Here is a 27,896-nt window from a genome sequence, read left to right on the forward strand (position 1 = left end):
CTTTGCTGACAGTGAGATTGTTTTTTGATTTTAAATGATTAGTTGCAGCTTGGAAAAACAAAAAAGGTTCTGTGGCGCAGTGGTTAATGTAGTCAGCCTAGGTTTAAACGATCCCCAGTTCAACACCTGGAAGAGACACGAGCGGACTCCTGCTAGCAAACTGCTAGTGCTGGTCCCAAGCTCAGATATACAGGAAGGATATCTGGTCAAAGATTGTTTGCAGTGTGGTTCTTGAGGAATTACTTCTATTAAAGTGGGTTTCCTTTTTTTTTGGTACCACAGGGTGGAAATTGCAGGGACCCCTCCTTCAGATAAAATAACATTGAAATTAAAGTTCTCATGCTAATTCTAGATGTAGAACAATACATCGTGACATTATTTAAGACAAAAAAAATTTACAACACGAGTAAAGAGCATAATGGCTGCATGTTTCTACCAAAAAAATATGTTCATTTCCTTTTCGGAAAACTGGCAGACTTTACCTGTAATACCTGTAATACAACACTTCAGCAATGTGAAACGATACTCTGCGTGCTGATACACGGATGTGTTCTCACCATTAAGACATTAATCAAAACAAAAACAAAACTAGAGCACATGAAAAAGCTTTATTGTCACACCAAGCTTTGACAAATAAATGTATAGTTTCTGATTTCAAGCTTAGAATGTGCAAACTATTTAGCAATGCCACTGGGAGAACAAGTAGTGAACTCACTGTTATATGACTTATTATAATTTATTAAATATCTTTGTTTGGCAGGATCTTACAAGGAAGCAGGAAAATACACAAGTGAGAAGAAGTAAGGTACAACTCTCGAATCTTTTTTGTTGTTTTTTTCCTTGTACAAACGCCCCAAAATAAGAGTTAAAGAGGGAGGCAGAAAACAACAATGGGAACGAGTGTAACAAAAACAGATTTTACAGCATCTGCTTCTAAACAGCAGTCTCAGCGGGTTCAGATTCAGCTTTCACAAACACGACAACATTAGCGCTACTGTAGGTCATGTGGGGTGAGCAGGAATGTAAAGTAGATCAAGAATGAAAATAAAAGAAGAGGGGCAGGGTGCTGGGAAAAACCTGGGAAAGTCCTACAAACTAGGCAGTCACATCAGGAGAGAATCTATACAGTGAAGCACTCAAGTGTCTGTGACTTTTAATACATTCCTTTAATGTAAACCAATATATATACTGTCCCTCACCTCTCAGGTTAATACTTCAATGTGTGATTTCTGCTCCCATTTTTTTTAAAATATATATATATATATATATTCCATTGTTATTTTTTTTCTATTAATATTGTAATGTGTAAACAATTCATACAGAACAAACACCTTTAAGATTATATGACCATATGGCAGCCTAGAGATTTAAGCAGGAACAAAGAAGGCATCTGCAGAGGCCTCTAGCATACTGTGAGGCAGTGTGGACACACATGAATCACTGCTGCACCATTACTGTAGGCCAGCACAAGGAGGAGAGTAACAATGTTAAGCTTTAAAAGTTAGATTGAGCCATGCAGGCAAACACCACCGACAACACGTAGTTTTATAATAATACATGTGAGACTGTGGTATATTACAGTGTTTCAAACTTAAATTTGACGACCTTGCAGCATCATGTCATCCTTCAGTCCCTCATTTGGGGAAAAACAGAACATAACAAAAAAAACCAAACAAACAACAACAACAATAAATAAATACAAACATCCAAATGTATCCCATTAATTTGTAGATTGATTTTAGGTCCACAGAGGAGGGATAGGAAACGCCCAGTCTCTCCTCAGGCTAAGTCCAAAAAGGGGGGGGGAAGAAAAAAAAAAGTGCTTCTCAGCAAGTAGCTGGTAGTGCTGTGCATGTGGGGGCTGGTGAGTAATGAGGGTGTGTGTGTGTGTGTGTGTGTGTTGCACCGATGAGGTGGGGGTAGGGGGGCAGGTTACTGTACGGAAGTTGTGGTATTCATACTCGTCGACTCCTCGAGGTGACTGTGGAGTGTGGGTGACAGAATGTGTGAGTCCAGGCCTGAGCTACGCAGATGTTGCTAGCCTGCGGTTTTACGATGTGCAGACAGAGCCGGTGTCTTTAATTACTCAACGATCTGCTATCTGCGTCACTGGATCTTCCCCAAGACTGGACGAGGGCCACTGACACAGCTGACCGCCATACGCAATTAACTACTGAACTGCAGAGGGTGATCAGTCACCCGGCTTAGTAGCGGTAAGCCAAAGTGACCATTTCCTCCACAAGTAAAAGCAGCATTTCATGTTGGATTAGATACTCTACCTTCAAAAAAATAAGGCATATTTATATTTACATCTATAAAAAGAAATAGAAAAATAATCCTTGTACATACATACAAAGATTATTTTTTCTTTTCTTTTTTAATAAATCCTCACTATGACTCATTCTCCTCTTTAATATTTTACTAAGTATGACAACCAAGTAGATTGCTACTAGAAGAAGCAGGGTTACAGTATTAGGTAAAACTCTTATTTATTCTGTGGCCAAATAAATTTGCTCATGATCATCATTGCAAAAATGACGGCACAGTTCATTAAACTACAGAGGTGGGCTTAACAGAGTTTTATCAACCTCTCTGTATGGCAGCGTAGTGAATCATTTAGAGAAAAGCTAAATGTACTTACTGCAGCACAACTCTAGTGGATCAAGACAGTAACGGAATTGTGTTCATGTATTTGTGTGGATGCTGTAAAGCATCCCATCCACCCAGTCCTCAGACTGGGAGGCCTGGGTTCAAATCTTGCTAATGGCAACAATTCTTTCAGTTAACAGTTAAACATTTTTAACTCTTTTCAACAGAAATTTTATCTTCTTCACCCCTTTTCAGCACAAATCCCAGCTTTTTCAGCTGTTTTCAGAAAAAAAAAACTATTTTCAGCAGAAATTCTGCTCATTCACCTATTTTCAGCAGAATTTTCAGCCTTTTCACCTCTTATCAGCACAAATCTCAGCATCTTTTGCTCATTTTAGCAGAATTGTCAGTTTCTCCATCTCTTTTTTGTGAGAACGAGTTTGGGTCAGTGAGATGAGTAGCCGCCTTGAGGCCAGGAGGGCCAGGTTTGAATCCTGCTCATGGCAACAGTTCACCTCTTTTCAGCAAAGATTTCTACTTCTTCAGCTGTTTTCAGCAGAATTTTCAGTTTCTTCACCACCATACAATTTTTGCAACTTTTCATCTTTTTCAGCTATTTTCAGCAGACAGCTTCAGCGTTACAGCATCCACACAGCATTTTTGCAGGAAATGCAAATTTTTCTCTTGAATTGGTTCTAATAATCTAAATGTGTTTGTGTGTGCATATGTGCGCGTGTACAGTTGGTCTCTCAACATGTGGAAATACCACCAGAGAGGTGAGGTGTGGGTGTGATGACATCATCCACCCAGCAGCTGTGGGGATTCCCAGTCTGTCTTTTCTCCCAACACACTGCATCTCCCTCTGGAAACACACCGGGTGGGTCTTCCCCCACTTATTGTAGCTTAAGCACAGCAAGGTGTGAGGCCTTCGATTCAAGAGTGTAGGCAAGGAAAGGAGACACCTCATTAAATCAACACAGGTTACACATACAGGCCTGATAACTGATGAAACTGCAGCAACAAAACAGAAACTGGGGAGGAAAAAAACAAACAAACAACAAAAAAAAAAAAACGGGAAAAGATGGCATGCCATACACGCAATGCAACACACGTGCTGCCCACATTTGTGAGAGGGAGTTCAGATTTATGGGGCTCACAGAGGTTGCAAAGCCCTGTTTGGAAATAATGAGAGGAGAGCAAGGAGGGAAAAAAAGCAGAGGCCTTAGGTGCGCTCCAGAAGCCACTGGAAGAGGGAGATGCAGTGAGGTTCTTTGCTGGCCTCAAGTGCCTCTTCTCTGGCCTCGGGCTGACTGTGGCTCACATCACAGTAGCGCAGCAGCATGTGCAGCAGCTCACCCACCTTCCACTTCCTCTCTCGAAGCCTCTGGACTACCGCTGGGAGCTGAAAGGACACATTGATTATACAGTCATCTCAAGGCATTTATCTTGTATTGAAAAGACTTCATAATATTAGAAAGAGCAAATGCTTGGCAATGTGAGGGAGGAAGAACTCCCTCTTTTTGTGGAGTGACAGGAAAAAGGAGAGATAGCGAGCAACAAACTGAACAAAACATAACTTACAGGAGAGAGTAAATAAAAGTTAATGAGATGCAATAGTGGCATAAAAACAGAGTGTGAAATGTGGGGATTGAAGGAGAATTGCTGAGCGCAGCATGGGAAGTCCCCAAGCAGCCCAAGCCTACTGCAGCACAACTAAGGGGGATGTTCAGGGTCACCTGAACCACAGTAAGCTGGGTTTGTAGAAAGGGACTCTGTCCTAAATTTAAACTGGAACCTGGTTTCATGGGAGGCCTGACAACTGAAGGCTCTGCCTTCCATTCTACAGGGTGGGCCATTTATATGGATGCACCGTAATAACATGGGAATGGTTGGTGATATTAAAGTCCTGTTTGTGGCACATTAGTATATGTGAGGGGCAAACTCCTCAAGATGGGTGGTGACCATGGTGGCCATTTAGAAGTCGGCCATCTTGGATACAACTTTTGTTTTTTCAATAGTAAGAGGGCCATGTGACACATCAAACTTATTGGTAATGTCACAAGAAAAACAAAGGTGTGCTTGGTTTCAACGTAACTTTATTCTTTCATGAGTTATTTACAAGTTTCTCTTTGTTCACAGCCATTGACATGTTGAAGAGGTTAACACATGAGGAGCGGATCGAAATTGTGTTGATATCTGGTGAACACAGTAACCGGGTCATTGCAGCAGATTTCAATGCAAGACACCCTACGAGACCACCCATCTCCCATGCTACAGTTAGCAAACTGCTTGCTAAGTTTCGTGAAACTGGTTCAGTGTTGGATTTGCCAAAATGTGGACGCAAGAAACCTGTTATTAATGAAGAAACATCAGTGGCTGTCCTAGCTTCATTCAGCAAGAGCCCACAGCGTAGCACTCGCTGCATGTCACTGGAGAGTGGCATTAGTCGAACATCCCTTCGGCGGATATTAGCTACTCACAAATGGCACCCTTACAAACTCCAGCTACTGCAGCATCTCAACGAGGATGACCCAGATCGGTGCACAGAATTTGCAGAATGGGCAAAAAAAAAAAAAAAAAAAAAACTGGAACAGGACCCTCAGTTCACGCAGAAGATTTTGTTCAGTGATGAGGCAAACTTTTATGTGAATGGTGAAGTTAACAAACAAAACCACCACTATTGGTCTGACACTAACCCACATTGGATGGATCCCTCCAAGACTGTTGGCACAACAAAAGTGATGGTTTGGTGTGGTATATGGGGTACATCGATAGTGGGTCCATTCTTCATCAATGGAAACCTCAAGGCCACTGGATATTTGAAATTGCTACATGATGATGTGTTTCCCTCTTTGTGCACTGAAGCTGGCACGTTCCCTGAGTTTTTCCAGCAGGATGGTGCACCACCACATTATGGGTGCCAGGTCCGAGCATTCTTAGATGAACAGTTTCCTGGAAAGTGGATTGGTCGTCGCGGGCCAGTTGAATGGCCGCCAAGGTCTCCCAATCTGACCCCCTTAGACTTTTATCTTTGGGGTCATCTGAAGGCAATGGTCTATGGTGTGAAGATACGAGATGTGCAGCACCTGAAACTACGGATACTGGATGCCTGTGCTGCCATTTCTCCTGCGGTGTTGCTATCAGAGTGTGAAGAGTGGGAGAAGAGGGTTGCACTGACAATCCAACACAATGGGCAGCACATTGAACACATTTTATAAGTGGTCAGAAACTTGCAAATAACTCATGAAAGAATAAAGTTACGTTGAAACCAAGCACACCATTGTTTTTCTTGTGACATTACCAATAAGTTTGATGTGTCACATGGCCCTCTTCCTATTGAAAAAACAAAAGTTGTATCCAAGATGGCCGACTTCTACATGGCCACCATGGTCACCACCCATCTTAAGGAGTTTGCCCCCTCACATATACTAATGTGCCACAAACAGGACTTTAATATCACCAACCATTCCCATGTTATTACGGTGTACCCATATAAATGGCCCACCCTGTACTTTCAGAATCTTTAGGATTTCCTTACAAGCTGACTACTGAAGTAGTAGTGAAAGGGTGTTAGTTAATACTTCTTCCTGCCTGGGGAAAAAAGGAACTCAAAAATTCTCTGAATATAACCTAAGCAGAGAGCCGTGCTTCAAAAAAACAAAATAAAACAATAATAATAATAATAATAATAATAATAGACAGTTAAATTAGAATTGTAAGGGTTTGAAATTAAACATGATGTAATGTAATCATGTTTACTAAAGTAAATGTAATGCCTAAACAGTCATTGTAACACACTCCTGAAACACGAAACTCTTGAATGCTTGTACCGTTCCCAAGTTGAAACACACTTAAGCCCCTTTTCCATTAGTATCTACTCGGATTGACTCTCCACGGCTCACCACGACTCGACTCAGATCGACTGGTTTTCCATTAAAATCGAGTACGATCAATCTGCTGCTTGATCTGTGGCTTTTTGTCAGACTTGTTTCTTTGTAGCGATTTATGTTCTCATGACCCATCGAGTGATGCCAATGACCAGGCCAATTGGTGGCATGCAGTCTGACGATGTCACATTTTAGTATGTGTTGCTTGGAACCCCAGCCGAGAAGGTACTATTTTATTACTTAGTACCAGGTACTATGACCTAATGGAAACCTGAAAACTGTGGCAAGTCAATCAGAGTAGGTACTAATAGAAAAGGGGCTCATTTTAATATGTGTAGGTCACATATCCATATACTGGCGTCATTAGACCAAAATCCATCAAATAAAGCAAAGAGAATCTCATCCCAGTAGCAGATGTTTTGCTGTATTATTATAATATTACAGTGTTAAATGTTTGAGATTGTGCTTTTGTTCAAACACAGGGTTTTTAAATAAGAAAAACAAAAAAAGCAAAAAGAGTAAAATTAGTATATGAACATTGCACATGGCCATATTTAAACATCAGGATCTGTATCACCCCACAATTTTACTGGCTGTGCAGGCTTTGGAAATTGTATAACAATATATACCATTAAGTTTTGTCAGGTAACAGCGATGACTATGACCTTTACTGAAATGCAGAAAACAGGAACAAACTGGTGAAATTACTGGTGATTTTTCCAAAAAAAATCTACAGCTCAATCGTCACAGTAGCTGGTGCTTCTCAGCTGTTTGTCTCCATAGCAAAGCACAGTATGGTGGGAACCAGCACAGAACTTTACAGGATTGTTGACCTTCAAAACAGACAATCACGGAAAGAATGACTTCTTTCACTGAAGCGACATGACGTGGTTTAAAAAGAGTTTTAGTGCTGACTAATGAAGACCACAGAGGGAACCTGTTTGTGAGGAATATAGCCACAATCACCTGCTGCAGTTCTCTGTCAGGACTTAGCTGAATCTGAGGGATGTCGGCCATGGAGGCTGCCAGCCACTGTAGCATGCTCCTGAGCTGGGGGTCGAGGGTGACGTGCTTAGGGCCACTCCCAGGATCTCTGACATCTGAGTTTGCTATGACAAGCACAGTCCTGGGAGTTTGCACTTGAGTCCTGTCCACACAGAGTGTCCCTGCAGCACAGAGAAAAAGGATTCATTCAGCCGTCAGCCACACCTTTTCAGTTTTCTAGCGCTCCTTCTTTAGAACACTATGTCCTGATCTGCTCAAACCCAGGTTTCCATAGCACAGCAAACACAATAAGGGGACCCCTTTAAGTGGAGGCAATTGTAGTCTGAGACATACAGAAGGCAGAGTGACTGACTGTGGATGGAGTGCATGCATGAGTATTAGTGTGGCTGAATGTGGGGGTGGTTAAATCCCCAGCAACAACACAGACAGACTAACACAGTCAGCTGGAATCCAACTGTGTCTCGGACAGCAAAGAGCAAGAGCACAAAAAAATTTTTTTTTCCATTAGATGTCCCAAAAACTCCAAGTATTAACCTGTAGCACTGCCACAGTCTACTTAAAAACATTAAAGAAAGAAAGATGCTGCAGGCAATAAAACGTGCTTACCACTTGATTCCTCTTTGACCTCAGCCTCCTTGTCCTCTGTATTGTCACTGTTGGATGAGAAACGCCACACAGGTTAGTAAGAAGACAGAACAGGTCGGACACACAAGGATGCATGCAAAGATATAGAAATGGCAATAAGCACACTAAAGCTAATAGCCTTTGACAAAAGCAAAGCACACAAACACTGCAACCAAAGCAATTCTGATCAAAAGACGTCTTAGACACGGTGATGCCGTATATCTTTCCTGAATTCCTGTAAATTGACTTTTCTGATCAGGTGTCTTTTGTCAGTTAATGCGCAGTGACGAAGAGGAGATCTTGATCAGTGTGAAAGTTGATTTTTCCCTTCTGAAAAGCTACTTGATATCCATTCTGTCAATTGTGCAAATATTTGCTGTGTGACGTGCCAGCAGGTAAACAGTCATTTCACCACTTTATAAGGTTGTTAATCACAGGCCTGTTGACACAGCCCACAGCTACAGACACTCAGGCTCTGCACGTTAGGATATAAGGATATCATTTTCTTTTCAGAAAGGAAAACCGTTTAAGGTGTTTCACTGTTTGAGACTGCAAAGGAGCGACGGCACTGAAAAAGTAGGGAGAGGAGGCGAACTAAGAAGGAGGGCGATAAAGCTATGCACTCAAAATATATATGGGCATCAATGGAGGTGCCTGAACAGTATAAACCTATAGGTGTGGAGTACTTCCTAGTTAGAAAATCTTTGTGTGTCTGTCTACTTGAGGTTTCACTCACACAATGCATGAATCAAACCTTTTTCCCTCCATTTTAACATCTCTTGAATTCTTTAAAAAGAACTAAACCACAAATGTGACTCTGTGAGAAATCTGCCACCTGTTGGTAGCCACAAAACTGCTATTTACTACGCTCAACATCAAGTAACTGTGGGTGTGAGCAACATATATAAAAATAGCTTATTATTAAAACAAAACTATAATGTTAATAAACTGAATTTAAAAAATACTTTTAGTAGTTATATTATTAACAAGTAACTGAATATTAATTAGATCACAAAGAAATTATTAACCAATAATCGTCTTGGGATTTATTACCACTAAAACAGTACGGAAACTTATTAAATATTTTATGAATGCTAGTCATTATATACTGACATTATATTCTGTTACTATAAACATTATTTCTAGACAGAAGAAATTACAATATATTATACATTTTACACCACTGTAAGCTGATGAAAACTACACTAACTAAAATCAAAGTAAAAGCACAATTGCTAATATAAGAACTAATACAAAATACAAATCTGTAAGTCAACCTTGTGCTCTGCTTTAATCAGCAAGACACATCAATGTGGATTCAGAATAGCTTTAAGTTATCCTTTCTTCTTTTTTCTGACCTGTAACACCTTTGTTTAACTAAAAGTTTTGACATGTTTCATATTGGAAAATCTGTTGCACTTTTGATATAATCTTGGAAGCCATCAGCTTTAGTTGATGTTATGACTATCAAAATGCACAAACCTGTGAATATTTATTGCCAGCTCTGATCATGGACTAATAAGGGAATGACAAGATGCAGAGATACTCTGTTCTCAGAGGTCTCAAATATCAAACAGACCGGCTATGTTAATATATCCGGTCAAATAATATCTTATAAAAGGACAACTGAATGTGTTAGCTTTTTAGATTTTCAATACAGCCGTTCAGTGGTAGCACCTAGAGCTGAAATGATACTGGAATTTTCTAAAAGCACATTTTGAGTTGAAGCTGCTAAACAAGCTGAAAGAAAATCCATTCATCAGCCTGAGAAAGGAAGACTAAATAAATGGTTGGTAGTACTGTCAGTTGGGTAGTACATGGCAATACATCTTTGCATTTTTTTCCACACTGCATCAAATTGAAGTTGATTACGTCAATTAAGCATCATGTGGTGGAGGGTGGTTCCTTATTTATTAATTTTTTTTTGCTGGGAGTTTTAGAACCCTATTAGTTATGGTGCTTACTCTTTAAAATACCAGAATAGGGAGGATGGAGTAGGTCTAAGTTTATTAGATTGATCAGTATTGCTGAACTATGAAATATTTTGGGTGCATACTGTATTTTTGTGGGGGTTTTTTGTTGTTTTTTTTAACTTGAGTATGAACTTATACAAAATATTTAAAAAAAACAGTTTTGTTGATTAAAAAACACTATAGGATTCATATTGGTATCGGCTGATATCCAAATTTATGATATTGGTATCAGACATAAAAAAGTGGTATCGTGCCATCTCTAGTTGCAACAGCTGCAAGACTGATATATGCAGCCACCTCTAAACATCCACCATGTCTACTACCTGTTTAAGATTAGCTTTAGGTTTCCCTTTGTATGACATTTCCAACTATTTTACATATCCTTACAGTTTCATGAATCACTTACATTCATGAAACAGCAAAACACAAAGTAAGACAGATTGCTACCTCAAAGTTTGGGGAGAGACCCCGCCCTAGTCTAAAAAGGTTGGGTATCTTCGGATTTTGTTCACAAGAAAAAAAAGTATGTGGGGTGTGAGAGAAACAGGTAAACTGGCGCACCAGCCACAGAGCTTTTGATCTACATTCTAACTCTCACTTACAATCATGAGCTCTGGGTGGTCACTGAAAAAATAATGTTAGGAAAGAAGCAAGAAAAATGAGTTTAGGCTTGGCGAAAAGACTGGCTGAGGAGCTTGGACATCCAGAAGGAGCCCAGAGTACTCCCAATGCTTAAGGCAGGTGAGGTGTTTTGGGTATTTGATCAAGGTGCCTTGAGGCTTAACTTAGAGGTTTTCCAGGGACACCCAAGTAGGAGGAGGCCACAGGGTATATCTAGAATTCACTAGCTTGGGTCTATCTCGGGATTTTCCAAAAGGAAACCTGCTCTGTGACTAGACTTTAGATAAGTGGGGGGGGAAAATGGATGCCCGGTCATAATGCATGCAAGAGACTTAATTTGAAAGTTAATATATTATAGTTTCTAAAACTATGAAATTAAATGAAAAATAACCCTCCACGTTGTTCTTCAGGGACTGGTTGGCTGTTCAGAGGTAATACAACATGGACAAAATAATAACACTACATATTTCCTACAAAGACAAAAAATTGCATGCAAGCAATGCAGAACCAACAAAACTTAAGCAACACATTGCATGCTAAGATTAGCATCAACAAGCATTTGCCATGTCAAGCCTATTAATGTTTAAAGCTCAAGTATGGTCATGTTAGGGGGCTGGTGGTTCCTAGTATGAGACAAAGTATAAATCAGAATATTGCAGAGTGGCAGTTTAAATCATTTTCATATGATGAAGAAAGATTTTCCACTGGTGGATCTATCACATACTTCAGTACTTTGTGGTGCTTTCATAGCAAATTCAGTTCATTCTTTGTCACATTCTAGGTAAACCCCCATGTCTTGTGTGCATTTCTTTTCCAAGGATAGCCATGCCAATCGGGTGCTGACCAACCTGTCAGAGGGGGAGAATGACAAGTGCTCTTCACACGCCTCCCCCTCCAGGCCCAGACTGCTCCAGCTACTGCTATTCCCATTACTGCTGGACACAGAAGGCAGGTAACACACCGCTGTAACACTGACACAGTAAGTGGCTAACACAGAGAGCTACCAAAATGCAACAAAAGATCAGGATGTAATAAGCAGTTTCATCACATTTGCTATAAGAGCTTACTGTCATGTATCGTCAACAAACAACACGGAGGTGGATGACCATTTCTGGTAATCCTTTAAATGTCAGGTGAGGTTGAAAAAAACAGAGGAGGATTCTTCAAATGATGCAGGTTTTTTCCACTGTACACCTCCCTGAATCAGCTTTAATGTTGACTGGGCCCATTTGTTGCTAAAGTCCTGAAATGTGAGATCATTACATTTTTGTTCTCACATAATCTCGTTAATCATGTGGCTTCCAGCGGGACAACCAGCTGGCAACAGAAGCATAACAACATACACTCTCGCTATAATTAGTGAATGATTAGCCTTGCTGGCTGGAACCTGCATACTGTGGCATGCTATAGCCTAACTAAAAGGGAGAGATGTTTCTGATATCTAAAAATACCTCTATTAATCTGCATTACCTCAGCGGCAGGTGTGGTCTGAATGGCATACTGAGAGGTGATTCATCTAGTCAGTCAGCCTGATCTCTGTCTCGCTAAACTCATAAAGGAATTTTCCCCCCGTTATTTCATCTGCTGAGCGGAAATAGTAGCAGCAGGCCTTTGAAATGTCTTATGAATTACACATGGTGGACTTTGTTCCAGTAGAAACAGCACTTGAAGAGAGGTGAGCACTTAAAGACACACCTTTAGAAAATATTATGACACATTAACTTTGCCCTGATGGCCAAAATAACTTAATGCTAACACAATATGCTCTTTTAGCATGTTGGGAACAAACCCATTGTCAGGTTTGCTTCCATAGAGATATCAACCCCTGCCAGAACTGTCAACAGCCCATTTCCCAGAGACTTTATCAGACTCACTCACTTTTTTTTTCTTTTTTAAATTGACACACACAAACATAGGTCATGTCCATCCAAGACAAGAAGACCAAATCGGTCATGCCTACAACTACTTAGAACTTGGTAACATAGACAGTAATCTAAAATACTTATCCTTTAGCCTTCACATATAATGCAACATAAATCAGAGAAAACTTGCACTCTGGCAGTCAAGTTTAAATGATTTTGGAAAAACATACAATCTGCACTGTCTTTGGGAAACCTTACATCTACAATGAACTGCAGAAAACACTCCTAAATGGCTCCAATGGGAGCAAAAAACCCTCCAAAAAAACCCAAAAACATAAAGTGACACAGTATGATCAAAGTATAACCTCAGGCTTTAAATTCTGAACCCAAACCAATTAAGAACAATAGATTACATTCAATGTCTTCTGCTTGGACATTAACAGACTGTCCATTCTGAAACAACTAAATACAGAAACATATGATAGATAACCTGCTGAAAAAAAGGATACTACTTGCTGTGACAAAAGAAATGGTAGCAGCTGTCACAAAAACATGAAAAAACATTTTACTGCATACCCACATGTAGACTGATACTGCATACAAGACATGCAGTATCAGTCTGTACCAAGCAGAGCTGCAACGACTATAAAAATTATTTGACGTGGAATTTTATTGTTAACATTTTCATATGCTAATAAATGTGTTGTAACTGCAATACACTACAGGAAACTGTGGGGGCAGTATTGCCTATATCGTCTGCCAAGACTAGACAATACTGAAGAAGAATGTAGCACAAACAGCAAAACAGGAGGACTGAAGAAAATAGAAACTGAGATTTTAAACATTTTGAAAGCATTCCACAGAAAACAAAGTTCAATGCAGATTGTGCAAACCGGTGCTTTCCTTCCACGACAGCACTAAAACGCCGGCACCCTGGAGCAGTAAGGTCAGTTAGTGTTAGTGCGTCACAGTTGTTGCTCATTCCAGCCTTGTGTAGGCCCACAATCTTGTCCTTGACATCATTGGAAAGCTCTTTAGTCTTGGCCATGGTGCAGAGTTTGGAACATGAAAAATAAATAAGTATTTATGTTCATGTTTGTACAGCAAGGTTTATTTCAGCTTACCTGTCGGAAACTTCTCAGGATGATGCTTGCACCATTTCAGTTTTGTTAGCTAAACAGTGAAATGCAATAATAAACCATTAAAGAGCTCCACTGTCTACTAATTTTTGGTTTTTTTTTTCTCCCATATTAATATTAGCATTTATTCTGAGTAGTAAACCTCTTCCATTTAACGTTAGGTAATTAAATGTGGGTTAAATCATATACAAAATAATTGGTACTGAACATTACACCATCTGAGAAATGATGTTTTCAGTGTATCGGCAACCAGCAACAATCAAAGTTCCTAGAATGTGCTGTGCGTCGCATTTTGTCGCGCCTCATTTACCTTCTATCAAAAAAGGGAATTTTTGACAAAGTCTGGAGACAGACCCTCAGCTTTGAAAAATGGGCTTAAAATGTTCCTTTTTAATGCTTACAGGATCAAGGAACCCTGAACCACCCCTTAGTTATGCTTCTATAGTATCAGACTACTGGGAGATTTCCCATAATACAGTAAGCAGTTTATAAAGCATAATTTGGTCTCTATGAAGTTCTTTTCTGTTTCTCTTTTCTTGATTGCTTCTGCTTGTGGTTCCGCTTATCCTTTACAGGGCCGCAGGGGGGCTGGAGCCTATCCAGCCTATCCTACAACATGCATCACACACAGAAAGACTCCAACCTGATGATGGAATTGAGCTTAGGACATTTTTGCTGTGAGGCAACTGTGCTAACCACTGTGCCACTGGCATATGTTAAAACAGGCACAAATGATCTATTAGTCTGGGATCTGGTGGTGATCATGAGGGTTATTGGGAGCTGCAGAGACTTCTGTGTCATTACACATTCAAGGTATAACAACACACAAAGACAGTTACTGGTAATGTCACCTCAAGGAGCACAAACTGGGTGATTTCAACCATAAAGTCAAAATCTGCATGTCTGCTTTCCAACTAAGCTAATCATGAAACCCACGACACACAGCTATGATCACTTTGTTCTCAGACTTGTTGTGGTTGCTATAGTTGCTAACCCAACCACCAGCTGGTTCTTATGTGACATTAGAGTTCCTATTGTGGGTGTGAATGCAAAACAGGGAAAAAAAAAAAACAACCAAACCTTTAATTCTCAAGGGGAGCGCCCCCGTATGTAGTTTATTTACTCTCAAGGATTCTTCAGATGTTTTAGTGAAAGTGCCTTAGGTAGGTTTTTTATTGCCACAAACAAAAGTTTGAAGCTAAAAATCATCCAAAGGAAAAAATCTTTATATGTTAGTATAACATATATACATATATATATACATATATACACATTTATGGAGTGTAACTAGTAGCTAGCCACTCCATAAATCACAATCTGATTCTTTCTTTCAAATTCTGGTTAAAAAGCTGTGCATAAATAAGTGTATAATAAGGAATGCACTACAAATGTTCTCAGACCCCATTCTAACGTATATTTTAAAGCACCAAGTTGGACTGTGCTCTAGAGGTGATAGATATAAAGTTAGGTGTGTTTACCTGTCGCTGAGGTGGAGGAAGCTGCTGTTATCATCTGGGTGCTCATCTTCAAAGCTCAGGTTAGACCAGCTTCCCAGGCTGTCATCTCCAACACTCAGCTGCTGGGATACAGTGGACTCAGTGGTTTCCCTACCCGAAGCACTAAATACAAAGAAACCAAAGGAGAGAGAAAGAAAAAAAAAGCCTCACTAACAATGCAAATAGTCACATGTCAGTGCAGTAAAACTGGGAAAATAAAACATTAAAATGTTTGTCAAAAGAAGTGAAACAAAGCTGATTATAGGTTACAACACATGTTTATGGCCTGGCCATTGATTAAACGTATGCATGGAATGAATTTCGGGGCAAACAGACACTCTTCCTGATGTGAACTGGGAAGTGTGTACCTGGTAAGGGCAGCCTGGCATATGTTGGACAGGGCTGATGTCATGATCTCAGCAGTGAGGCTCTCGGCGTAGCTGGTGCCATCATGGCCGATCCCGCTGTCAGCATTAAGGCTGGTGTTGCTCAGCTCGCGCTTTGCTGTATCCATTGCCATGGACACCATCTCCTCTGCAAATGCCACCCTGTGGTCCAGGTCGATGTGGATTTTTGGAATCTCCAGACTAGAGAGCACTCTTGCTTGACAGTCTCCTCCCCTTTTCCTCCTCTGCAGCACAGGTTGGTAGTGGTGCCTGCTGTGCTTGCTGCAGTATGGACACTCCTGGACTTGACAGCAACAACATGGCCTCTCCCCCATTGCCCGGACCAGAACTGGGCCCTCAGACAACCTCTGTGTGTGAGTGTGTCTGTCATGGTCTTGGTGCTCCCGTGATGAATGGCCAACTGAAGCCACGCTTATCTTCAGCGTGTCATCCACTATTTTCCTGGCATAATGCTCAATGACTTGCATCACCTTGCTACTGTAACCTTGATCGTAGAGACTCCCTGTGCTGTGGTAGTGCTTGCTCTTACCCTCCTTGGATAACACAGGGCAGGAGAAGGAGTTCCTGATGAGATTCTCTGCCATGTCTTCCAGTTTGGATTTTTTATAAAGACAGGAGTCAGTGAAAGACTTTGGCAGCCGTACAGAGGAGAGATGGAGCTTGCGTGTGACATCACAGGTGATATTATATGCTAAAGATTCAGCAAAGTGGACTAGATCCATGTACTCCCTCTTACTCTGCTCTTCAGAGTCCCTGCAACAACACTGGGTGTTTCTATCCATCTCTGTTCGATCCTTGGCTGATGACGTTTTACTACTACAAGACGATTTCCATTCATCTGGCAGAGACTTAGAGGAACGAAGACGTGCACTAGAGGATCTCTGCTTTATTTTACGACTGGCGTGAGCCAAGCCAAGTTTTATAGAACGATAAGCCAAACGGCTTGCATACTGGTCCAGGACTAACTCCCTACTCCCCCCTTCCTTTTTCAGCACCCTAATGAGGTAGCTGGCATACTCATCTGTCACGCTCTCACAGCTGGGATACTCAGAGGATAGACCAGAGCTGGAGCTAGACACAGTGCTCGAAGCAGAGGTGGAAGACTGGGAGACCGAGGCAATCAGGTCATTGGACCACTGCTCAGCCAGCCTTCCTAACCTCCAGTCTCTGCTCTGATCTGTACCGGGTTGAGAGTGATGTCTGTGGTGGTAATGCAAACATTCGGAGCTAGATCTGTCCCAGCTTCTTCTTCTGAGAGCTCTGTGATACGGGCACTGCTGTCCAGAGCTCACCATCCTCTTCACATCACTAATTACCTCTCCCGCCACTTCTCCTGCATACACCCACAATGAGTTGAGGGTCTGCTCTGAAAACTGAGCCACACTGTCTCTCCTCTTCTCACTGCCCTGGTTCATCTCTCCCTGCTCCTCTTCCGCCCCTCCTAGGGTGTCCATCTCTGTTGCCATCGAGACTATGTGGCACGCCAACCGCTCAGCATAGTGGAGAGCTTCCTTGTTGGACATTACACGAGCGCACATCGGGCTGGGTGTGTGTCGGCCGCCCCCTCTCTCTGAACATGTGTTAATGACTCCAACACCGCCTTCTTCTGCCGGTTCTTCCTCCTCTTCTTCCTCATTTCCATCAGCCTCCTCAGAGAGAGATCTCATCAGTTTGAGCATAAACTCTGCCTTGTCTGCATCTGGGATGGTGTCTTTTGGTCCCGGGCCCAGCTCAGGCTGATAGTGAGGGGTTGGAGGTGGTGTTGCAGGGGAAAATTCTTTAGCCAGCTTGCTTTTCAGCTTTTTGGAGAACTGCTTTATCTGTCTCTCCTTGGACACCTCACTGGGCTGCTGGGGGGTGGACGGAGGAGTACCAGGAGTCGCAGCAGACTTCTGTCCAGAGTTTGGAGCTGAATCATCCACAGTAGCGGATATCCTCCTTTGTCCACCCGTCTCATTACCCGGCACTTCCAAAGTATTCATCATCACAGGATGTGTTTCAGACACACCCCTGGTCCTGGGGCCTCGCTCACATCGGTAACTCCCCTGGTTTAGAGTGCCTGTCTGAAAGGAAATGGGAGGATTATTTTCTTGTCCCATAGGGCCACCTAGCCTAACATGCCCAGAATCTGTATAGTCATATCTAAAACTTTCCCTGACAACTCCTTGCTTTGAAGGGGAATCCAGAGCATCGTAAGAGTCCCTGCGGCTCCTGATTGTCTTTGTGAGGAAGTCAGCACAGTCGCCCAAACCCTTCTTCATTTTAGAGGCAGTTATTAGCTCACAAGCCTCAGTTACTATCATATCCACCATGTTGCCAGAGAAGTTTTGGAATGAAGACTGTTTTTGGGAGGGCTCTCCTGCTGGTAGAGAGGTCTGAGTTCCATGACTGTAAAGGGCCGTTAGTGGAGACGTGGCATTGTCAGAGGATGACACAGTTGATCTTTTGGGGCTGGTCGGTGGGGTATGTGACAAGCTAGACCTCTGCTGAGTGGTCTCCTCGGAATCCTGGAGGTTGGAGAGGGCGTGCCCTGCTTGGGGCACAGGAATACAGCTGGCCATTCCTGATACAGTGAACAGGGCTTTCTTCACAGTACAAGAAGCATCCTCCGCTGGGACCGCTACACTTAAAACCTGCTGGTTAGCAAAGGTGCTGCAGGTATGAGTGCAGGTGTTATCTGCACTGACATAACAGATGTTGTCCACAGACACACTTATAGCTGCTTGGCTTGTGAAGGCAACATCTGCCTGAGAGAGCTCTATGAAGGCCTCCTGGATGACAGACTCAGAAAGGTCTGAAGCATAGGAGGACACCACCACCTCCTCCTCCTCTTCTTCCTCTTGCCCATGGCCAAAAGACCAATCGCTTGGGGTGAGAGGCGTTGAGGGGTGGGAGAACTGACATACTTCCATTATACCTTCAAAAACAAGCTCTTCAGCCAGATCAGCAGCAAAACGTGATACAGTGCTGTGGAAAATCTGCTTCTTCACAGTCAGGAACTCTTTGAGCGCTGCGGACACGGCCTCTCCAACCAGGAAAGTGGCCAGCCCGTTGATTGCCCGCTCCTTCAGTACATATGCACGTCGCATGCCAATCTCATGGAAGGCCATTTGAAATACTGAGGAGGTAAGTCGAGCAGCTAGGTGGCACAAGGTGGTGGTGCAGGAGGACACCCCTTTTTGGAGGTCTCGCAAAGCGCTGCCCAAGCTCATTTCCACAAGGTCACTGGCAAACCTCTGAATACCATCTTTCAGAGACTGGGATTTCTTCTGCAGCTTGGCCACCGTCACAGTCTCCTGTATTTCTGAGAGTTTCATCAGGTATCCTGAAGGGTTCTTAAATTCCTTGTGGCAGACACAGGAGAGATTCTTGTTGTCACTGATGTCGACAGCAGACTGGTAGCCACAGACAGATCCGAGAATTTCTTTGGACAGACTGCTAGCAAAGTCTGAGTAGGTCTTATACAAAGAACAGAGATCCTGAGGTTTGCGTAGCTCAGAGTCATCTTGTCCATCTGCCTCTGTATTCCAGAAGTATTCCAGTGGCCCGCTGGAGTCCACCAGGGGACTGAAGGCAGAGGAGCTCAAAGGACTGAAGAGGGGACCACCGTTCTCCTCAGAGGGAGTCTGTACAGGCCGAGGGGAATCCGGCACCTCAGAGGGAATTGAGTAAGGAGAGCCTGGTTTCAGGGGCGTGGGTTTTTTCACATTGGCTGGGAGAGTGGGATGATCAAAGCGGTGAGGATTCATTCCCTTGGTTGAGCAGCCCCTAGAAACATATTTTAAAGATGATGTACTTATGCCAGATTCATCAGCCTCTTTCTGTGCTGCTGGGACACTAATCGCATCCAGAGGCAGAGTAAGAGTACAGCTCTCAGAGTTGAGCTCATCCAGATCATCAAACTGGTCAAAGCTGTCAAAAAACTCACTAACTTCGGAATCTGAGTCTTCAACTCGCTCTCTGGGCCCCCCTGGCACTTGAGGAATGTCCAGTTTGGCCAGCAGGCTCTTCTGGTAGCCCACTTCATCCAGGAAAATGATAGGGCTGGGGCTGGAACAGTCTGACTCTTCTGATTCACTGACATGAATCAAAGGTGAGGGGAGACGAGCTCCAGGACTGCAGTAAGTCCACTGGGATTCCACACCCGATGACCTCTGCACTGTGACAGATACGTCAGGACCAGATCTGTGTTTGGCTGAATACTTCTTCGAAGACGAGCTTATGATAACGCGGGAGCCTGATAATTCCTTTTTTCTCTTGTGGGCTGGGACTGTCTGTGAAGCCACATCACGCCTTTTAAAATGACTAAATGGAGCTGCAGCTGTGGAGATGGACAGGAAGGAGAAAGAGGAGAAAAGTGGTTAGATGCAACAATTGCAAAGAGGGGATTATAAGATGATTTTCCACAGTGCTCATGGCACTGTGGAAAAATAACAGACAAGTAAAACTAGTAAATAGCTAATTAGTGCCATCTAGCAGTGAACTGAAACCATTTACATTCTAGAGACGTTTTAATTAAAGTTTGCACAGATTATGACAGCATAGTGCTGCGGATGGAAAAAATACATATTACATTATTCTTGTAAGATTCTAATTGTTTCACATTAAATCACAATATTAATAATTCTATGTAAGTCTTCCCATAGGGCTAGATGTGTTGAGAATGTAGAAAAAATGATAACTATGACCTTGAGCACAATTTGGCTGAAGACCTATTAAGTAATCACTGTCTATATGTTTGATTAATTTCCGACCAATGCTGAATGAGAGGCAGGGTACGCCCTGGACAGGTCACCACTCTGTCGCAGGACTAATCCGGAGAGAAAGACAACCTTCCACACTTACATTCACACCTCTGGCTGATTTGAACCCTACATTTCAAAACAATATGCAAAATAACAAATAATCTACTCTTAGGCTGTATTATCAAAAATGAAATATCTGCCACGGGACTAGAGTTTTTAAACAGACTGTGTTTTACATTTTGCTGTATAATGTCACTTTTTTCCTCCAAAGTTTGAGGGCAAAAATCTTCAAGTATTTTCAGATTTGAGTATTTTCAAGTATTCAACTGTCCTGCCAGTCTCAGTCTGTGTGTGCGCGCCCGGACGTACGTGTGTGTGTGTGTGTGTGTGTGTGTGTGTCAGGCCTGCTAATCTCTGCCTGCTGCGAAAGTCCTTCTCAGAGGAGAGCCGACCACAGAAGCAGAAATACTTGCAAAAGAGCTTTTATTCCCCCTCAAAAACCAAACAAGGTTCCAAAAAGCAGACACGGGTCCTTGTTTGGTCACACTTTTTTGGGGGGGCATCTTTGCTCTCTTCTCTCCTCTTCCCCGTACTAAGCGTAACTATGGAGTTTTTTACCAGTTGGTGCTACTTGGAAAATATAGGAATGTCTATATTATAGATGAAATTACAAGTGGTATACCACAAAGCATTATGAGAGCATTAAAATAAAAAGAAATCCTTTTCTGCACATGACTCAAAAACCAGAGGCCACTAAATGCCAATAAGCATTGGCTGCTAAACCTACAGGTATTGTCTGCTGTGTCGTCCTCCTCCAGATGTTCTAGAGCTGTGACAAAGTCATCCTCGATTGACGAGACCGACTGGTTGGTGTCGTCTTCGTCTGGCTGGTTGGGCTCAGCTGCGCCCCTCTGAAGAGCCTGAAGCTCCAGCGTATAGCGGAGACCTGCCATGTAGCACCCCAGCAGGCCCACCAAAGTTGGAACACTGGCTTGAGGGTAAACGTTGGTGCTGGAACTATTCCTCAGAACACACACTGTCTTTAACCAATACTGGAGGAAGAGGAAAATGGCATGAGAAAGGGGAATAAGGGGGAAATGAGAATTGCTGACAGCATGGTTTGGCTGGTGATTTTTCAGCTCATTTGAAGAAAATCATTTTTACCCAGCAAGCAGACAGACAGTCAAAGCAATCACTTTTGTAAATTAAATTCACATGGGCATTTTTTTTTTTTTATCTCACAGGAGGAGGGAGATGGCTGGAAGTATATTGTTATGTCTGTGTCCTGATTGCAAATTGATGCATATGCAGAACGCAAAAATCCTTTAGTGCTAGCCCACTCTTTAATTCACAAAGCTGGGGCGAGAGAGCCACAGAATGAGCTGCAGGGTCTGTGTGAACCCAAACATGGCACACAGGAACAGGAAAGTGGCGGCTGCAAAAGCAACTTCTCTGTCAGCCTATCCCACACCTGTGTTTCTTTGGAAGCGTGAGAGAGACTCATACATCTGCTTACATAGCCCTCATGTGGGAAAACTTTTAATCAACAACTGCTAGAACTGGATTAGCGGTTGTTAAAAATACATCTTCTTAAAATTAAACATTTACTGTGTTTGGACATGTTTCAAGTATCATTAACCCTACACATATAAATTCAGATCCCAACACATCCCGAGGACAGCAAAAGGAATGCAGCTAAGCTGGGGTCTGAACAAGCATAGTGAAACATTGCAGTACTCTTTTAGTCAATACATTTTTAAAGACCAGAATGAGAGGCTAAAACAAAAATTTTATGCATTTAAAAAGATACAACACCAGAATGTTAAACAAGAGAAAGTGTCTGTCGTCAGTTTAGAGAGCTCCTTTTCTAATCGACTGTACTTACTAGGATAGGCAGTAAGTGCTGTACACTTACCCACTCTTATTTCCTGCTATTCTCTCCAATCACTTCTGCTTTGTTTGACATGCTGACAAAACAAATTAATTTAACACAAAAACGGTCGTTTACATACCTGAGGTCCGGCATCCTTGTGCTCTGGCAGCCTGCGAGAGTCTTTGAGCAGCAGGACTTCATCGTTCTTAATGCTGTGGACGTGGAGGGACCTGAGAAGCTCACACAGCCCCCCTGACAGAGAAGACAGAGCCTGGTGGACAAGAACACTCAGAATCACCCCAGTTTGAAGGCCAAAGTGGTAACTAAAAGACCAGGATAGAACTCAGAGATTTAGTTTTTGAGTTTTGTGTCCTCTACCATCAAAGTATGACCTACTGTCCATAACTAACATGTTGTACCTGCTGGGTGACATCTTCTCCTTCACTTACATCAGGCAGACACACAAAGTGAATCTGAAAAAGCACAGCTGATGGTCAATATTGATGTGTCATGTGTTTAAACATGGCTGAGCTTCACTGGTGCGTTTGTGTGACATACCTCTGTCAGCCTGGTGGCGTCTCTTGCTGGCAGCTCTAAACCAATGCCACAGAGCTCCTTTTTATTCCTGAAGAGGCTCTTCACATTCTGCGCCCCACTGTCTCGCACAGTCTGCAAACAGACATGCAGCTTTTTGTTTGTTTGTTTGTTTTAAATAGAAGTACACACTGGCCTACAGCCTCAGTGAGTATACTTTTATTCATCTCTGCACCGTGCACCGAGGAATGCAAAAAAAGAACTTGACTGTGTGCATCTGCCTTCTCGTACACGCGCAGATCCTAAGCAATCCCATTATTTTAAAATGCCTGATAAGGTTCTACAGGACTGTGCATTTTCAAATGAAAATGAATTAACTGCATTAGAAACTACAATGAAAATCAAGCGGGGATAAGAGAGGAAATTAAATATCTTTGCAACAAAATTCTTTTAAAAAGCGCAACATATAGTTACTGAGTTTTGTACTGAAATCCAGTGGAGTCTACATAGCATTGTTGTTTGTATTTATACTTGTGTCTTCATTCCTCAACCATCACACCGACTTGAAGCTAAGAAAAAGTGAACACTTACCAAGCAGGCATCTTACTGGCAGTGATCTCCAAGGCCAGGAGGCAAAACTTTTACTAGTAACATTAAAGCAGTTCATTTATTCATTACTTAATAGACTACTAAGCAGCTGAATCTTTAAGTATATCATGTAATTTCTTAGTAGATGTATATATTAATAATCTTAATCCTCAGCATACTTAAAAAACAAAACTTTAAATACATTTTAGTGGAATAAATACTGTGCCATGCTGACTCCTCCCAGCTGTCATAGAACAAGAGGCAGGGTATGCTCTGGAGAGGTCGGCAGACTGTTGGGGGGCCAAAACTTACGCGGCTGACAACTGTTCACACTTACAATCACACACAGGAATCATCAATTAGTCTTTGAACTGTGAAAGAGAGTTGCAATGTTTGAAAGGTCATAGCCTTCATCAAACTCCTTTAATGTGCAACTAATTCTTGACTGCAAGAAAAACAACTTGATAGCGGCAAGTCAGCTGGTTTGGTTCACAGGTGAACTCAGCACTGTGAAACTCCCAGTGGGCCAGTGGCTGGCCCACCAACTTGTTCACCATACCTTTCTGCTAGTCCTTAGCCACTGGGCAATTCAATAGGTGGAGCCCTGAGTGTACTGCACATGTGTGCAAAATTAAATGCAAATACATCCTGACAGACAGACCTCTTTCCGCACTGAGGATCTGGACCTGATTGGGACTCCTCGAATACGGGCACAGGCATCCATAGTGACAGCTAGCTGTACGTGGCTGGTTGGCCGGCTGGCCTTTCACCTGTAAGGAGTAAGAAAAGTGGATAAAAAATATGTTAAAGTGTGAAGTTCAACTTCTTTAACGACTTCTATTGTCACTTTGAATACCACAGCTAAGTCTTTTTCTATTTTAATCTACAATCCTCTGCAAGTAAAAGAGAGCAGCTCAGTGTGATCTCTCTGGTGCGCTTACATTCCACTCCACTTTCCCACCCCCCTGACCACAGCAACAATCACATGACAAAGCAATGACAGTCTCAGTGTTATTAGCAAGAAGCTATGTCCCTATCTAGTGTTGCACATAAATACAGATGCCAAAATAAGAAGCATGATGCAACAAAGTCAGTGGGCTGTGAAGATGATAGTTCCACTAACATGAATCAAGTGCCTCAAAGCAGGACTTACCTAGACTTACCCTGCTTGTGAAGCTAAGCTATTGTATTGTACTGGCAATGCTTCTTTTCTTTCTCTTTGCTATTCTTTAAACAGCCAGGCCTGCATCAAAGATCAAACAGCAAGGCAAAAGAACAGAGGGGTGTATGCGCTTAGAGCAGGACGACCACATTTGGTAAGCAGCATGAGAGCGCGAGTGATGGAAGCAAAATATTTACAGTGTACAAGAAGGAAAAGTTTCCCAAGAAATCCAAGCCTCTCCTTTGAGGTACGGGCCAAAGTGGCTAGTTGAGTCTAGACGCAGGCAGGCGGTCCTACTGATCAGCCCATCCTGCATCCTGAGAACCAGAGGGGTAGAGTGCATGCCACAGGCTTCCTCTGGTGATCCAGGACCTCCTAGCTTCGCAGCTACTGCTGCCTAAAAATCAATTATGCAGCACACCCCACTTCACTCACAACAAAAGCAGCCACAGTGATGTATATTATGGCGGTGACTAATTTGCATAAGTAGATTGATAATCTGTTTATGTTTCATGTTTAGCTCACAGACTTGTCATTCAGTGGTACAGTTTGTGAGAATCGACTCAGGAGGCCTACATCACCACCTTATGCAACCAGCGTGGTCACATAATGCAAAATGGATTCAGCATTAGTCATGTTACAGGAAAAACTACAATTAAGGGTAACTAAGTTTAGGCTTACACAAATCCTCCAGGGCTGATTCATAAAAGTCAATTATCAATGTTTGGACAAAACAAAAAACAAAAATTATGAAGCTAAGTCAAGCCAGCGAGAGGATTGTCTGGTGGGGGGAGCTGATGATCTAAAATGGGTGGCAGGGGGGAAAAAAAAAAACCCCCAAAAAAACAAAGCCAACCTGTAGAGGGCTATGTAGGGATCTGGTTGTGGGCCAAATTCTGAGGGTGAGTGTGGGTGGCCAGAAGGGTGGATAAACAGAGACAGGGAGAGAAGAAAACTCACAGCTCACTGTGAGATCTGACACCAGCTTCTACTGAGGCACAGGTACCACTATGGTTAGAGATAAACTGACTTTTTGTCCTCCAATATCTGTCATTATTGCAAAAAGACAATCACGTGGAGGCCAGTACATTTCAGACATGGCAGCTGCAGAACAAATATGTGCAACTCTGACCACAGAGTTATTTTATAGACAAAATAACACATTTGCCATTTTCTATGTAAAATTTATTTTCAACAAAATGATAACTTGATCTGCATGTTAACTGCTATTCGAACCATTTACATGTAAACATTTCGCATAACATGACTTGTTGGCATTGACAACTCCCCCTGAACACTGCATGCTTGTCGTCTTTATGGATGAATAAATGCCTGTAAACACTGCTAGATTTTTAATAGACGTAAAAAAGCACTGGGGTGCTTTGGAGGAAGAAAGCTGGCTAATTTACAGTTCGCGGGGCTGGTACCCCCCGCAGCAGCAGGCCGCAGAAGAGCCACACACCGTGGATGCTGAGGCTGATTCACGACTACTCAGGCTCTGTGAAATCATGGCCAGAACACACAAACGCCTAACCAGCTAGCTAGCAAAGGCACATTATACATAGACATACAGAGTACACAACAAACCTTGGGCACACTTAAAAAGACTGTCGACCACAGCAAAATAAACCTCTTTGTTAGTTGACAGGCTGTCAATCACTATGTTAGCAGCAGAACCAGGCCGCGGTCCGCTCGGTCTGTTGTCACCTTAACGTCGCCAGCTAGCACCTAGCCACCAAGCTAATGACAGCGCTACGACACATCCAGATAAACCGGCAGCAGTTTGTGGTCATTTTTCGTTTAGCATATACGTCGCAATTGCTATTAGTAAGTCATTTTTACCTCTTCGCTCAGTGTCGGACTCCAGCAGCGCTGACGGTAGCCGCTGTGTTTGATGCGCGATTCGTAAACGATTCACCCGTTTGGAACTCTTCCGACCACAAAATGAAAACGTGAACTTTCAAGTCACACTGAGCACAGCAGTGTTTAGGACCTCTGTGATTAAATACCATAACTATGTCAATTCTTCCCAATCGCCAAAACACAGCCCAAAAGTCACCGGGAGGAGTTCAGGCAAATTACAGATTAATTTAGACAGCTCCTAAACCTGACTCGAAATCCCCATCTACTGCGTGCTGCCGTTCTTCCCATGAAAACAAGAATGAGGCATAATCAATCGCACACCGAAAAAAAATATATAAGTGTCGCACTGCCGCTGAAGACAGAACAATGAAAACACAGGCGCGCACACACACACATACACTGAGTATTATTTAAAAACAACAACAATAACAATAAAATGCATCATCATAGCAAACCGATTTTGACATATACCTGGCATAGATATATATTGCCTTCTTGTTTGACCACCCACCCTTCATCGTTCTGGATACCTTTACTTATCATGTGAACATCAACACCAATAATATAGCTGGACAGTCTTTCTGTTGGTTTTAGCTTCTTGGGATAAAAATAAATATCAGGAGGAATTTTAAGCAGAAAAGTAGAAGTGAGCTACAGCAATACTACAAAGAGAGAATATCTCAGTAAAGAAAAGTCTAATCATAAGAGTGGATGCAGAAGGAAATGCTCGGGGGTCTGGTCGTATAAAATAGTTCTCTAAATGCCACAAAAGTCTGAAGTCACAATGTAGCTATTCTTTTGTTTGACACGAGTGATTAATCTCACAGCACAACAGAGAAACTGTAAAGTGTAAATTCCCAAAACATATTAGCAAAAATTAGCTTCACTTGGAAAGGTTTGGGGTGTTAACAGGTGGAATTCTAGGCCCACCGGCTGTGTTATGTTGAGATACTGTGGGCTTACAGCAAACAGACCTGCTAACCTGTTGCTACAGTCATCATCATCTCAAGCTAAGGTTGCTTTGATAGCAAACATCAACTCATCTGTGTTTGTCATCTACCACACACAGGTCGGGTCAGAGCACAACAGTAACATGGTTTGCAAACCATTAAGTAGTAGTTTAGGAACTGTGGGCAGGAGCTAAATTCTGCTGGAAAAAGAAATGGACGTCTCCATGAAGCTTGTCAGTAGATAGCATCATGAAGTTCCCTTCCTGGTAAACAGCAGCACTGACTTTGGACCAAAAGCAGCAACAACAGCTGCTGACCCCCCAAATTAGCATGTGGAAACTTCACACTGGACTTCAAACACTCTCCACTGTTCCTCTTTCCTTCCTGACTCTTGGATGCTGATTTCTAAATGAAATGCAACATTTACTTTCATCTGAAAAGTGGACTAGGACCAGAGTGCAACAGTGTGGTTCTTTTTTTTTTTGTCTTAGCCCAGGAAAGATGCTTATAATGTCTCCAGTTATATTGTGATATTAGGAATGTAACAACCGAAGGTTTTACTCCTGGTCATCCCAGTT

The 27,896-nt window shown here is 42.4% G+C and overlaps 1 protein-coding gene across 6 annotated transcripts; it reads right to left on the minus strand.

Annotated features, from left to right (window-relative positions):
• Nucleotides 1–3,478: 3,478 nt before the first annotated feature.
• On the minus strand, nucleotides 3,479–26,900 carry akap11 (A kinase (PRKA) anchor protein 11). 6 transcript variants are annotated; one of them, XM_026144217.1, is made up of 12 exons: nucleotides 26,840–26,900; nucleotides 24,005–24,113; nucleotides 22,780–22,890; nucleotides 22,641–22,694; nucleotides 22,361–22,492; nucleotides 21,136–21,400; nucleotides 15,565–19,924; nucleotides 15,179–15,319; nucleotides 11,548–11,634; nucleotides 8,088–8,134; nucleotides 7,443–7,642; nucleotides 3,479–3,991 (listed from the first exon to the last, which is right to left on the minus strand). In XM_026144217.1, the coding sequence occupies exons 2-12, from the start codon at nucleotides 24,065–24,067 to the stop codon at nucleotides 3,812–3,814; spliced, it is 5,640 nt and encodes a 1,879-aa protein (XP_026000002.1). In that variant the 5' UTR covers nucleotides 24,068–24,113; nucleotides 26,840–26,900; the 3' UTR covers nucleotides 3,479–3,811. The 6 variants fall into 6 exon arrangements, with proteins under 6 accessions (XP_026000002.1, XP_026000000.1, XP_026000003.1 ...); XM_026144215.1 differs by lacking the exon at nucleotides 26,840–26,900 and adding an exon at nucleotides 26,348–26,714; XM_026144218.1 differs by lacking the exon at nucleotides 26,840–26,900 and adding an exon at nucleotides 26,348–26,713 and having other exon boundaries at nucleotides 11,548–11,631.
• Nucleotides 26,901–27,896: the final 996 nt, after the last annotated feature.

This window comes from Astatotilapia calliptera, chromosome 16 (assembly GCF_900246225.1).
Source record: "Astatotilapia calliptera chromosome 16, fAstCal1.2, whole genome shotgun sequence".
In the NCBI taxonomy this organism is placed as follows: Eukaryota; Metazoa; Chordata; class Actinopteri; order Cichliformes; family Cichlidae; genus Astatotilapia; species Astatotilapia calliptera.

Bases quoted from the DNA above. Each gene is read 5' to 3' on its own strand.
- akap11 (XM_026144217.1), bottom strand. From the start codon at position 24,067: ATGGATGCCTGTGCCCGTATTCGAGGAGTCCCAATCAGGTCCAGATCC. The intron at 22,493-22,640 runs GTACAACATGTT...CTTGTCCACCAG, and splicing joins GAGAAGATGTCACCCAGCAG to GCTCTGTCTTCTCTGTCAGG. The intron at 8,135-11,547 runs GTTGGTCAGCAC...CTCATCCAACAG, and splicing joins TCATTCTCCCCCTCTGACAG to TGACAATACAGAGGACAAGG.